This window comes from Tauraco erythrolophus, chromosome 8, assembly GCF_009769465.1.
Source record: "Tauraco erythrolophus isolate bTauEry1 chromosome 8, bTauEry1.pri, whole genome shotgun sequence".
In the NCBI taxonomy this organism is placed as follows: Eukaryota; Metazoa; Chordata; class Aves; order Musophagiformes; family Musophagidae; genus Tauraco; species Tauraco erythrolophus.
In genome coordinates, this window is record NC_141472.1 from 19,822,696 (window position 1) to 19,837,061 (window position 14,366).

At 55.5% G+C, this 14,366-nt stretch overlaps 2 protein-coding genes across 2 annotated transcripts; one reads left to right on the forward strand and one right to left on the reverse strand.

Moving 5' to 3' along the window:
• Positions 1–1,330: 1,330 nt before the first annotated feature.
• Positions 1,331–3,078, reverse strand: HOXD13 (homeobox D13). The gene is made up of 2 exons (XM_086615840.1): positions 2,370–3,078; positions 1,331–1,581 (listed from the first exon to the last, which is right to left on the reverse strand). Exons 1-2 carry the CDS (start codon positions 3,076–3,078, stop codon positions 1,331–1,333), a joined length of 960 nt encoding a protein of 319 aa, XP_086471966.1.
• A 7,192-nt stretch (positions 3,079–10,270) lies between these two features.
• On the forward strand, positions 10,271–13,335 carry EVX2 (even-skipped homeobox 2). Its single transcript, XM_086615993.1, is given in 4 exon segments — positions 10,271–10,283; positions 10,286–10,693; positions 11,808–12,067; positions 12,682–13,335. Coding segments are annotated over 4 exon segments (1,335 nt in total).
• The last annotated feature ends 1,031 nt before the right edge of the window (positions 13,336–14,366 follow it).

The window sequence follows — 14,366 nt, forward strand, 5'->3', positions numbered from 1 at the left end:
GAACACACACATTTTAATAATTAGACGAGGCACATTAACAGAGAGGATATCACTTCTCTCTCCTAGTAGTTGAGTAGCGTGTCTGATCACCCTGTGTATATTATAACATGCACACTAGGTTTAAAATAATAAAAACCCGACAAAATCCTAGCCTTTCGGCCTACATAAATTATGGCATCTTTTGAAATTCCTTATTTATTGCTTCTGTCGTTAACACCCGTTTATTTTTGTAAATTAAAAGTTAGCGGTGAACTTCATTTCTCGGACTAGGAGTGTTGTGGCGTTTTGTTTTTTTTTTTTTTTTTAAGCGCCGTGGCGGGAGGGAGGAGAAGAGTCTTGCGGTTGTCCGGACAAACAGACTACAGCGGGCATTTCACACGAGGTCTGCGCAGGTTTATACACACCTCTGTAGCGGCAGCCTCTCCCCTGGCTGCAGGACGAGCCGGCACATCGGTCCCGACGAAGGCGCTTTCCCGAGATGCCCCGACCTCCGCCTCCGCGGAGCGCCCAGCGCGCAGTCCCGCGGCCGGCGGCGCCTGGCCCGGCCCGGCTCCAGACGCTCCTTCCCGGGAACAGGCGGCTCCTTTTCAACCTGGGAACGCGAAATCCTTCCACTGAAAACGAAACCGCGGCCAAAAAAACCCAAAGCTGCCGAAGCGGGGAGCGCGCTGGGACCTGCCTGGGGACTCTGCTCTGCGCCCCGCAACAGCTCGGAGAGATTCTCCTTTCCTCGAAAAAGCAATTAAAAATCTGGCTGCAGACGTTACTCCTCCACACGATTCGCAATTCTCTCCGGGTCCCGGTGGCCTCGGGGGGTTTTGGCAGCAGTCGGGTGCTGCCACGGGTCCGGACTCCGGCTTTCTTGCGTTTTCCGATTGACTTCTTCTTTTTTTTTTTTTTTTTCTTTCCACTCGGCGTGTTTTGAAGTTTACGATACCAAATCAAAACTGACACTTTTTGGCACTGGCTGTTACTCAGAGAAAAAAAAAAATTACAGAAAAACCCCCCAAGAGTTAAGCATTTAAAAAAGTTATAACTGTAACCGTTCAACATATTTTAATTCTTTTATACTGGCCTAGAGGGAAGAACAGAAAATATAATTAATATTAATATATTATTATTTTCAAAAGGAAGAAACAGAATTATAATTCAAGATTTGTCAGCACTCCCTTCCACTGAGAGAAAACCGCTGACTTTCCTGGAAAACAATTCCGAAATTTCGCCACCGCTGGAAGGAGAAAAAAATTAAATATATTTTCAAGTCTTTCCAAAAGTCTTTAGCTGGTCGTAAATTGAGTTTATATATCCATCACTGTCCGCAACTAATAGATCAAGATACATTGTCTTTCAGTTTAGAGACTATTTTCTTATCCTTCACCCTCCTGTTCTGAAACCAAATGGTAACTTGTCTCTCAGACAGGTTTGTGGCTGCGGATATCCTTCGCCTCTTGTCCTTGTTAATGAACTTGTTAATGGCATATTCATTCTCGAGTTCTTTAAGCTGCAGTTTTGGGTACGGCACTCGCTTCTTTCTCCCACGCCGGTAGACACACATATCGGGCTGGTTTAGTGCAACGTCCCCTATTGTAAAAGACATTATGTAAAAAATTAGAATTTTATTACAGGCGCTTAAAGCTTAACCTAAACTTGCTGGGCACTAGTTTTCACGGGCAAATAAATAAAGCCGGGTTGTTTACAGTTTATTATTATTTACACGGCCACATTATTTGCACGTTAGTAAAGCACCGAAACCCTGATGGACTGTCATCACTTTGAGGCATGCACGGCTAGCGAGCTGCAGGACGGCGGGGGCATGGGCTGGGGGGCCGAGAGCGGGTCGGTCCTGGCAGCGCACACACAGAAATCGCTTTGGTGTGTTTCCCCGCGTTTGTTTGCTTGTGGTTTGTGCCTCTGTGCCCTCACTACTCGCAGTCTCTTTAAGTGCTCTGGGGCCGGGTCAATCGCCAGCCGGAGAGGCAGAGGAGCGCAAGCCTTCGAGCCGTCGTCCTGCAAGCTGCAAACGCGAATACAAACCCGGCCACCAAGGGAAGGAGCAGGAGAAGGAGCCCGAGGCCGCCCCGGTGCCCGCAGGAAGGGGGTCCAGGACCCTGGCGCCGGGGGGGAGGCTCCGGGGTCTGTCCCGCGGGGTGGAAAGCGGAGGGTGAGGTTTCCTCGGGGGTAGGGGAGGGGGGGGGAAGGAAAAAGGAAAATCCATCGTTCTCCCCTCTCTCTCCGCTCTGTGCGTGTCTGTGCAGCGTGTCCACCTCGGCAGGCCGCCCCTGCAGCCCGGGGGGCGGGGGAGGGGACGGGCAGGCGGAGGAGGCGCGGGGGGGGGGATTCAGCTCAGACCATTTCTCTCCCTCTCGTACCTGGAAAGGACGATTTCCAAAAGTGTGAGCTCTGTGTCTGATCTTTGGCACAGTAAACCTGACTATTCCAGCCATTAGCCAGAGTCCAAGACTGATAGCCCTCCATTGATATGTATGTTTCGTGTCTCGGTTCCCCAGAGCCAAACGTTGAGACCATGTCTATGTACCCAGGAACGTGCTGGTAGGGGGTTGTATAGCCCTGGTAGAAGGACACTTCCTTCGCCCTGGAGGAGACTTCATTGGCAGGGACACTCGTGCTGGTCAGACTGGAGACGTCCATGTACTTTTCCACAGGAAAGCCGCCAATGGAGGCATGGGGGGGAGACTTCAGGGCGTTTTGCTGGATCCCAACCCCGTGGGACATCCTGCAGCTATAGTATCCATTGCCAAAGTGATACCCATAGCCGAGAGCGGGGGCGGCGGCCGGCGCGGCGGAGCCCGGGCAGTCCTTGGCCGGGGGGTCGGGCCTCGCCGCCGCCCCCGAGCGCTCCCCTCCGCCGGCGTAGGCGAACCCCGAGGCGGCGGCGGCGGCAGCGGCGGCGGCGGCCGCTCGGCCCGTGTGCGCCGCCCCGAAAACGGGCGAGGAGAGAAAATTACGGCACTGCCCGGGGGCTCCGCCGCCGCCGCCGCCGCCACCGCCGCCGCCGCTGCTGTCGCCGCGCAGTCCGTCCATCTCCCAGCTCGCTGCTTTGCTCATGGCCTTGCACATCGCGGGCGGCGGCGGCGGCGGCTCGGTCCTCGGCCGGGCATGATGCAAATGGTTATTTGCCTCCAACAGGTTGGATCCTGGCGGTACGTTTATAAAAACGAAGTCCAGGTTGGGAGGGGGGACGGGGGTGGGGGCGGCCGGCTCCAGATTAGTTTGCCGCAGCCCGGGGGGCTGCTCATAGGCTGCCGTCGAAACATGTGACCCTCCCGCTGCCCGCACTGCCCCTTTCGCCTCGCAGCCCCCCGGTCTGAACCGAAGGAGCTACCCCCCCCCGCCCTCCCTTCCCACTCCCGCCCCGCCAACGCGCTCCCGCCCCGCCGCGGCTCTGGCGCTAGGGAGGGGTTGGGGGGGCGGGCGGCGGTGATGCCCCTCTGGGCCAGCCTCCCTCCTCGTCTCTTTCATCCCCCCCTTCCTCCTGCTCGCGGCTTCAAAAGGGCCAGGGAGGACCAAGGGTCCTCCGCTGGCCCTTTTGAAGCCGCGGGCAGGGGCCCTTTTTGAAGCCGCGGGCGAGGGTCTGACCGGATCCCGGGCGAGACATGGGCTTTGTATGCCGTCGTCCCCACCTCTCTCCTTCCCGGCGATATATGGAGGAGAAGGGCTTTGTTATAGGGGAGAAGGGGTCCCCTGCTTTCACTGAGCTCTCGCTCCATGAGAGACTCCTCTTCTTAACCCCCCTCCCCGCTCCCGAATTTGCTACCAGCTAGGAAAAGGCACCGTGTCTGTGCTCAGAGCAAGATGCTAAACCTGGCACTCATTAGATGTGGCTTTTCTTCCCCTTGCAGTGTCAGCTCATGTCGTGGTAAGGCAGTCTAGTTAAAACACAGCGTTTGCTTATGCTGCCGGCTGTTCTGGGGGTGACTTCCCTAAACTGTGGCAAATCCTTCTGTCGTCTCTCTCGACTCTCCCGTTGAGCCGGGGTGGAAATGGCAGGAAGAGCTGGAAATGGAGCGAGCTCCTAAGACGAGTCCCAACTTCAACCCCCAACCCAGCCCCTGCCCCTCTGCGCCGGCTCCTGTCGCTCCGCGGTTGAGTATTGCAGACGCTTAACCCTCTCTCGGGGTGCGGAGGGCAACAGGTTTCTGGGAAAGGCAGCAGCTCCGCAGGAAAGAACAGGGAAACTCCGCGCCCGCTGAAAAGCTTATAGCTGGGGCCGTGTTTACTGTCCCGACAGAGGCTCAGGAGCAGGAGAGAAGAGAGGCGGCGGCCGTGGAGGTGAAACTCGGTGCCGACACCATTTCGAGGCTGGGGATGCCCTTGCTGAGTCCCCCGGGCTGCAGCCGCCCGTCCCGCAGCCCGGCTTTGTAGCCGGGCTGATAATGGTTGGCTGTTTCTGGAAGCGGGGGTGAGGAATGACAAACGGGTGCCAGCAGTCACAGCAACAACCGGATGGCAAACACGAGCTCAAGTTCATTAGCTCTAAGCACTTAATTGCTATTAATCTTTCATAATCAGCTAAGAAGTGAGCCAGACGTAATTACGTGTTTCACTCGGTTATAAGCCGAATCAGTATTTACTCTCAGGACATGAAACCCCACAGAATTAGGAGGCCAGTTTGTGGAGGCACGAGTTTCTCATCCTTCATGTCCCGGCACACAGCTTTCTAGTGAAAACGTTGCTAACACGTTGGAGTCCCGAGAAACGAGAGACTTTAAGTCTCCGAACATCTTTCTATTTATATTCCCATCTCCCTTTGTGTTTCCTCTTGCTATAAATGCGGTGAAGAAGTTTTCTCTCCCCTCAAGACATTTTAAATAAGGCCGCCGAAAGAAGGAGCACCTAAAGCACAGAGTTTCGGAGCTTTTTGAGCTCCGCTACATCAAAGAGAATTACTGGGCAGCCGCAGCGACGCCCGCAGAGGACTTCAGCCCTGTCGAGACCTCTGCTCCGGCGAAAGCCCCTCGGTGGCCCAGAAAACTGCGTCTTTGGGCGGGTTCATGACCAACAACTTCAGTTCCGTAATGAGTCGTTTTGTGGAGGGTGTAGAAAACAGCACTGCCGTGCACGGCAGGATATTATGCACTCGAATAAAAATAATGAGCTCACGAGCCAAGATGGGATCTCTGAGAGCATCCACCCAACTTACAAGTGGCAGGACGCGTCCCGCATCCCTGGCCCCGGAGGCCGTGCTGCAGCCCCGACCCGGAGCAGCCCACCGTCTCCCCGGACAGGAGAGGACAGTCCCCACGAGACTTCGCTCCACGGCAGGCAGGACGACGTGCCGCGCTCGCCGGGCCTCTGCCTGCGGGACAGTCCTTGCCTTCCACCGGCAGCGGCTCCGCGGGTGCCCAGCGCCCCGCGGAGCCGCACTGCATTTTCCATTGACACATTGCACGGGAATTTGTATAACACACGAGCTAGATAGCATCGCTAAAAAAAGTGGCTATGTTCTCCCGTCGAAAAAAAAAGTAGTGTATTTTTTTTCACCCCTGAAATTATCTCATTTCCTCAAATACATTTGCCGTGATTTAACACAGTAAGGACTCCGCTCAAGCTTTTAGCACAGGCTTTTTAGTACGTGCTATGTGTCCTCTGTCTGGTCTCTCCCAGGAAAAATAAACCAGCTTTTTCGTCGTCTCCCTAGCCAGAATTTGCAGTTGGTAACTGTGTCTTTAGGAAGTTGATTCTCTTGTCAGTGTTTGTTGTAGGGAAAAAAAAAAAAAAGAAAAAAAAAGAAGAAGGTCGTCCAGGGCAAACGGAGAAGGCAAACGAAGAGAAAAACAATCGATTTATACTTCTCCCAAACTTCCCTCCGTGCCCACTGAGTTCCGTTGCTACATTTCAACTTGAGTGGGCTTTTAATAGCTAAACAGAACAGAAGAGCTTTCATTTTCCCTCACCCCTTGAATAACAATAAAAATAAAAGCCAGTTAGGGTAATGAAAAGATTTAATAGCAACGCTAGGAAAATTATTAAGCTATTTTGTTTTCCTCCAGATCTCTGCCACAGCTTCTCATCTCTTCAGTTACTTCAGCCTTAAAAAATCCATTCCGAGCCGGGAAAAACTTTCTCCCTGCGTGGCCTCGGTGCAACGCTTACGGGCGGCTGAGCACTGCGGGCGTTGAACTTGAGCTCGCGGGTCACGGGCTGCTGGTGGCCGCTCCCTGACTCCCACCTCCACTCTGAAGCAGCACGGGGACGTCGGGGACCCTGACCTGGGACGAACTGGCCGACCTGCCGCAGCTGCGACCTAAAACGAGACGTCGGCCGAGTAGCTCTGAGACCGGACTAACGCTTCACCGTTTAAATTAAAACCTGTTTGTGTGCAAAGGCAGCCGCAGAAGACATCATGTAATCATTAACCTGGCAAAGAGAGCGTCCGCGGGATCTCAGCCTCGGCAGCGTGGGGGTAGACGGTGCTGCAGGGCCCGCGTAGATCAGGAACACGCTGGGTTCGTGTCCTTCACAGCACTCGGGTGACATTTCACGCAGAGTCAGGACTGAAGGCGCAGGTAGACGCCCCGAGGCTGGCCCTATACCTATACGACGGCCTGAGGCGGAGGGGAGAGTCTGCGGCCAAGCGGGAGCGCGGTGCGCGCTGAGACACGCGTGCCAGCCCCTGCGCGGGCGCGGAGCTGCGCGGCCCCGCCGCGCAGTGCCGCCGCGGCGCCGCCAGGTGGCGCCGCCGCGCCTGCTGCCGGCTTTGCCGCGGGCGCTGCGCCCCGACCCCGCGCCGCGGGGTCCCCGGGGAGGCCCCGCTCCCCGGCGCCCGGCGGGACCGGCTCCCCTCGGCCCCGCACGCCTCGGGACCATCGCACCGCCGCTAGCTCCCACCCCGGGGGCCGCGTCCCGGAGACCCTGCGCTGCCGCGGATAGCCCGCCGGCGCTGCGCGCAGCCCCGGGCCCCAGTTGGCAGCCTGCCCCGCCGCGGGGGAGGGAGCGGATAATTCTGTCCATCTTCCCAAGCACGCTCTGCGCGGTGAAAAGCTGGCCGAGATGTTGTTTGACTGAATTAAAACGAACTTCATTTCAATTAAGTTGCCTGACCTCTTTTTCCCGGGCAAGATTTAATAAACGAGTACTGAAATACTCTTTGATGCCTCGAGCAATAACTTTAAAGATAAAAACGAAAAGAAGTTTGGCCATAGGCCTAAGCAGCTATTTAAACTTACAAGGACAACTGAGTAAACAGCGTCTAACAAAACCTCGCATATTTCGGCGGTCTCTGTAACTTCCTCCCCCTTTGCCCACTAATGTCACTTTAATGCCGGAGGTTCTTTAGGCTGAGCTGTTGGTTTTGAGGAACTATAAACATATGCTGAAAGGTTTTTAGGCTGTGCTATTAAACAAAACAAAAACAAAAACAACAAAAAAAAACCCACCACGCGATAAACATCAGTGCAGTTAATGCATCTTGTTTGCTAGGAATATAAATATCAGATGACTCGTTTATTAGTGGGTTGACGGTTTGGGGTGAATTGATTAACTGCATGGCAGGGAACGGTTTTGTTACCTCACATCTACTCAGTGGAAGATTATTAACGTCTTTTATGATATGCTATTTCCCTTGCATATGAATGTAGCTATATCGTAAGATACATTGTACGTAACCTGAGGTATCAGTATTATTTAAAAGGTGAAAAATATAAAATAACACTAATAAAGATGATTCACACCCGCACTTGCATGTAACTTGTTTTTCTCACGTCGGGGCTTTTCATAAAGTCTTTTCCATCCTCTTCGAATTACATAAAAAGCATTCCCTCCTTTTTAGTGGTGCAGTAATATTTCTGGAGTGTGAAGTTGCGCCGGCTTTGGCTGTGTGCACACTCGAGTGCCTTCGGAGATGTGGTTATCTGGGCTGCGGTTTCCGAAAGCGCAGGGGGCAAGATGCTCGCCACTGTTACAGCCTTTAAGAAAACAGACGAGGGCGCCAAACGACAGCAATAAACCGGCCGCAGCCTTCCGCCCCGCCGGGCCCGGCTGCCGGGGCCGCCGGCTGCTGCGGAGCCGGGCGCGGCGGGGGAAGCGGGGCTCCCGGGCGGCGGCAGGGCTGGGTGCCCCCCGGGCGCTTCCGCGCGGTGCGGTGCCTGCTGGGCACCGCGGGCTTCCCGCTGGGCCACGCTCAGCAAGACCCGAGCCGGGGTGTAGCAGCGGGGACACCCTCTGTCCCGCCGGGAGGGCGGTGCAAAGTCCCCGTGCCCGTCCCGGCCGGGGGGCTCGGGGCAATCGTGTGCGGGCTCTGCCCACCGCCCCCCGGCTTGCGCCCCACTCCGCTCGCCTCCGCCTCAGGCCGCTCTGCCGCCGCACCCGAGGGCAAGGAGAAGTTGATATTTACTTTTGTCTGGTTTTGGGGCTGTAAAACGCGGGACACCACACTGGAGTCTAAATTCACATTTCAAAGGCCTGACATAAAAAGCTCATTAATGGAAGGCTGGATTTTACAAACAACGCCTAGAATGTTTCCTAAATATTTGGTGGAATGTTTAAGGAGACTTTAGCACTTTATTAAAAAAAAATCTGACAAGTATCCCATTTTCGAGTTATGAATCATGCGCAAGAGCACAAGAACTTAGGGGATGTGTGGGACTGACATTAGCAGGAAGAGCTCGCCTCGCAAAAAAGCAAACCCGCGTTTAATCACAGGAAACATTGGGGTGTTTCTCCGGGCGATGAAACTAAAATTCCCAGAGTCTAAATACTAGATGATGCGGGTGAAAAAAAAAAATCACGACGAGAATAAAGGCTGGGCAGCTATGGAAGAGCGCTCCAGAGATGCTAACGGCAAAGGATTTATCTTCGTTTAAATGGTTGCCATCAGCGTCATTATTACTAGCAAAGTTATCACTGAAGGGAGACTTTCCGACTGTCACGTCAGCCAAGCGCGGCAGCCCGTGTCCCCTGCAGCGCGGCCACGCTGCGCCCCGCGGCACCCGGCACAGAGCGGAGGGATGAGCTAACTGAGCCACAGGTAACTTTGGAGAGAGGGTGCTAGAGGTGATGTCTCTGCTGGCTCGAAGCCTGTAGGCAACGAACCCCCACCACTTATTTCTCTCTCTCTCTATATATATTTTTTAAATGCGTAGACTTTATTGGCGGTGGGGAGGGAAGAAACAGAGGGCTGGAGAGAAACCTGCCGGTAGGACGAAATGGCACGGCCCGTGGAGTGTTTTAAATCACGAACGCATTTAATGTCCTTCGGTTATTTCCCCCCTTATCATACCGTGCTACAGCCAGTATTGTCCCAGAGGGGGGGAAAATCTCAGGCTAGCTTCGTCGATGAGCGGGATTATAGAAAGTAAAAAGGCGATCGTATTTAAGGACGCCACGAAGAAAAATATATTCGAATTATAATATCTGAGAGTATAATAAATATTTCAATTTCCAGGCAACTGCTGTAGATAACACTAGAATCGGTGCGTGCCGGCAGCAGCGGTCTTATAAAGTCCGGGCATAAGGTTCGCGCGTGTGAGGGGGTGCGTGGGGGTGTCAGTGTAAATTCCTACATAAAAGTACTAATGCGGTCTGGAAATGGGAGGGAAAAGTAAAGAGATATCAGCAGCAGGAGGTTCTCGGTGCTCTGTTCCTCTTCCAGCGTTTCCTCGCGTTGCGATCTAAAATCCGCCTCAGAAATAATAATAAAGAAAAGTATTATCTAATATTTAGCATGTAGTTCTGTCCGAGGACAAATGAGAAAGAAGCTGCATCATTAGGACCTAAAAGGCAACAAAACAAAAATCAGAGCATAATGATGCACCTAAATGAAGGGGGAAATGTTGCACAGCTCATTTTATTAATCAGACTGTCAATTCCACCCCAGAGGCCAAACCCCAGAGCAATTCAAGCAAGATCTGATCAAGCTAAGGACAAGAGCTTTACTCCTCACTTCTTGTCTTTCTTTCTTTCCACCTGGATATATTTGTCTGCTCTGAAGCCGCCTTCATTATCCACTGACAGGAGCTTGTATTTATTTGCTTATAAACCTGTTACAATAAATGATTATTCGAACAGCGTCATTCGTACCTTAATGACGAGCACCACTTTTTGATGAATGACATTTCGGGCTAGAAAGGATGTATGGGTCATTTTGACCAGTCATTCCCTCGCTTTGGCATCCCACAATTTTTACGCCTCCCTCAAAAGAGATAATAATATTTAGAGACACTTGCCGGGCTGAATGTGAATTAGCCCCTGCTGCAGCTCATCATTAGTACAGGACCAGCCCTGCAACTTTGACATTTTTTATAAAGCTGAGATGATGGAAAGAATAAGAAAGAGATGATCCTGATGGAGAGAGGGCTGCACAGCCCTACAGCTGGCAAAAGGCTCTCGAATTTGTCAGACTCAGCTGGAAATGCGGTGCTGGAGGCCCTTGAAAATTCTCCGCACAGTGGTCGCCTCAGCCCGAGACTGACTGCCGCCTCTCTGCACAGCGCGATAGGGGACATCTCCACCAAAGGCAAATTTGAAATAGACACTTTATTCAATCTTCAGCATCCGAGCAGCGAAAGCACTGTCTCCTCCGAAATCCCGCCGTCGGAAGGCAGGAAGAAGATCAGCCTTTATTCCGAAGTTGCTCAAGAGGCAGATATGAACAGCGATGTGGAGGTGGGCTGCTCCGCGCTCCGCTCCCCGGCCAGCCTGACTTCCTCCCAGCTGAAGGAAAACAGTAACAAAGGTAACTCTTCCTTTATCGTCTCCATCTAAGCCCCGCACTTTGCCAAACGGCTTTGAAAACCAAAGCAGACCCACCGCCACCGCCAAAGTTGCTCGCCCTCTGCACCGGCGCTCTCTCTTCTGCGAAGACAGAGCCCCAGGCTGTAAAATATTATTGCGATTGCTACGCTATCCCGATAACCGGGACACACTGCCCAGGCAGAGCCTGGGCGGGTGCGTGCATGTGTGTATGTCTGCATGCCCAAATCCATTGGTGCGTAGATATATATCCAGAATATATGTGGGCACAAATATCCACCCACCTATATTTAGGGAAAGCTTTCTCCTTATTTTTCCTCGCGCTCTTCGAGCTCTCGGCGTCTCTCGAGCTGTATATAGATTACATTAGAGAGAGAGAGAGAGGGAGAGGAGTGCAAGGAAACTGCCCGTATTTGCCTGTGTGTGTCCTTCTCTGTGTATATGCAACGTGCCGTCCTGTGTCCACCTCGGGGTAATTGGGCATTGTTCACTTTTCCCGTGTTTATTACGGAGGGTTTGAAACAGCCTCGTCCCCTTACCGCTTTGCGAGCCACGGTGATGGACGGTGGTTGTTATTATTGCTGTAATTGGGGAGGGGGAGCCAGGTGAGCGGTGGATTTCCTAGGGGCCACAGTGCATGCCTTTTTCGTCAAATGTGCCAGAGAAAGGAAGGGATCCTCGACGTAACGCTCAAGAATAATAACAATAAAAAAATCGGCTTTTATGGCTGCTCTTATTTCGTACCTATCAAACGAAAATAAGAACCGCAGTCGATGGGGAAGCGGCTAGCGCCGAGCCCGGGCTCCTCGCAGCCTGGTGGATCCGCGCCGAGTCCCGGCCCGGATCCTCGCCCGCTCTCCCCGGGGCTCGGCAGCCCTGCAATTACTGAGCCCGCCCCGTTTGCGGAGAATAAAGCGGCTATGAAGTCCTCAAAAAAACCCACCTCAACTCCCCAAAATCCAATCTTATCGATTCTATCAGCGGCAGCGATTTGTAAGGATGGCAGCTGGCCTTAAGGACGGCCGCGCGGGGCCCGATCGGGCGGGGTGGGGGGCCGCCCCGCCGCCCGCTCTCACCCCCGTGCGCTCGCCCCGCAGGCTACGCCGAGAGCAGCCCGGCGCCCAGCACCCCCGCCGCCGCCCCCGCCGCCCCCGCTGCCGGCATCGGCAGCCTGCACAGCGGCGGGGCGCTGGGCGGCTCGGCGGCGGGGGCCGACCAGGTGCGGCGGTACCGCACCGCCTTCACCCGGGAGCAGATCGCCCGCCTGGAGAAGGAGTTTTACCGCGAGAACTACGTGTCGCGGCCGCGGCGCTGCGAGCTGGCCGCCGCCCTCAACCTCCCCGAGACCACCATCAAGGTACGCCTCTCCCCGCGTCCCGCCGAGCCGCCGCGGCCCCGGCGCGGCCCCGCCGCGCCCGGGTCCCTCGGGCCGGCTGCTGGCTTCCCTCTGCGATTGAAGGGCTCGCCGGGCCCTTAGCTTTGGTCATGCGTCGTGCACGTTTGCTTCTCCTCACCGAAAACTTTTAAATTCCTTTAAAAAAATTATTATTTATTTTCCTCGTTTTTTACGGCACTAGCACATCTCCTAAAGAGAAGAGCGGGAGAAAAAATAAACGCATGTATTAGACACGGGGGATTGAGCGCGTCGGTACCCTCAAGTCATAGTCCTGCGGGGCCGGGGGCGGGGGGGAGGGATGACTCAAAGGGCAAACGTTTAGTTAGATCGAAAAGGTTCCCCCCCGGGCCGAGGGGGACCGTGCCCAGCGCTCCCCTCGGACAAGGTCACAGACGACTGCTCCGGGCAGAAGTGGGGTCACCTACAAGCGACTCGGTCGCCATGTAGCCGCGGGCCGCGCCACGTCGGCGACGGGTGTCTGTGAGTGCCCGCCGGTGTCCGCGGCGGGAGCGGGTGAGGCGGGGGCGCGGAGCGGAGCAGAGCTGAGGCCGCGCTGTGCTTGTTTCCCCGCGCAGGTGTGGTTCCAGAACCGGCGGATGAAGGACAAGCGGCAGCGCCTGGCCATGTCCTGGCCCCACCCGGCCGACCCCAGCTTCTACACCTACATGATGACCCACGCGGCGGCCACGGGCAGCCTGCCCTACCCCTTCCACTCCCACGTCCCGCTCCACTACTACCCGCACGTCGGGGTCACCGCCGCCGCCGCTGCCGCCGCCGCCTCGGGGGCCGCCGCCGCGCCCTTCGCCACCTCCATCCGCCCGCTGGACACCTTCCGCGCCCTCTCGCACCCCTACTCCCGCCCGGAGCTGCTCTGCAGCTTCCGACACCCCGGCCTCTACCAGGCGCCGGCCGCCGCCGCCGGCCTCAACAGCAGCGCGGCCGCCTCGGCGGCAGCGGCGGCGGCGGCAGCGGCGGCGGCGGGCTCGGGGCCGCCGGGGGCCTCGGCGCCCTGCTCCTGCCTCAGCTGCCACAGCAGCCAGACGGCGGCGGCGGCGGCGGCGGCGGCAGCCTCGGCGCTGGGCTCGCGGGGCGCCGCCGCCGCCGACTTCCCCTGCACGGCGGCGGGGCAGCGCTCCGAGAGCGGCTTCCTGCCCTACTCGGCCGCCGTGCTCAGCAAGGCCGCCGTCGCCTCGCCGGACCAGCGGGAGGAGGCGCCGCTCACCAGATAACCACCCCGGCCCGCACCCGGGGCGGGGGGCGTTTTGTAGGGGGGGTCGGGGGAGGGGGGGGGCCGGGTCGGGGGGCGCCCCCGGGCTCGGCCGAAAAGTTCCGTCTATTTTTTTATTGCTGACCGCCCCGCTGCGGAGGGGCGCGGGACCCGGCGGGGAGGGCGCTCCGCGGCCCTTGCGCCCCCGCGGAGCCGGCCCCGCCGTGTGCGCTGCGGTGCGCTGCCAGGCGCCGGGCTCCGCGGGGCTGCGGCCGGGCCGGGCCGGGCCGGACCGGCGGGTGCAGGGGCGGGGGAGCCGGCGGAAGGGAAGCTTTTTTGTTTCGTTTTGTTTCAATTTTTATTATTGTTTCGGATTGAGTTCGACTAACTGGGAACAGTCTCGCGTATTTCTGTACGACGAGCGGTGGCTAATGAGGCTGCCGCGGCCAGGCCAGTAACGCGAAGGGAAGTGTGAGATTGACAGGATGGGGAGAGGCATTTTTTAAGCTCACGCTTTCTAACGACCGTAATCCACGCTATCTGGGAAATACTTGAATCTCTCTAGATCTAGGCTGTCGTCCTGAAGCATTTACCTTCCAGACACTTTTCTAAATTTTTTTTTTTTTTTCTTAGCGTCTTTCTCTCCTCTCGGTAAAACGCCTCTTGGATTTATTTCTCACGCATCTCTATCGCGCCTTTGCCTCTGAAAAGCCACCACTGGGTAACTGAGACCTGCTATACCAAACCACTGCTACTGGAGGGACTTCCTTGAACTTGAAGAAAGGCACATCAAAAACCACCACTGTTACTGCCATGTCAATTTTGATGCTAATAATGTGCAGATTATGACGAAAATTGCCAATCATGTTCTCTGATGGACCTCCTTTGAATGTGGAATTGGAAAAAAGTTCCCCGCACAGAGACCTGCTGTCAAGTACTAACAACCCGCTAAGGGAAGTCATTAGAAGAGACAGATAAGAGACTTGGTACATAAAACATTGTTCTTGGTGCATAGAATGTATGTTATTTAATGTTATCTCTGTTACCTGAAGT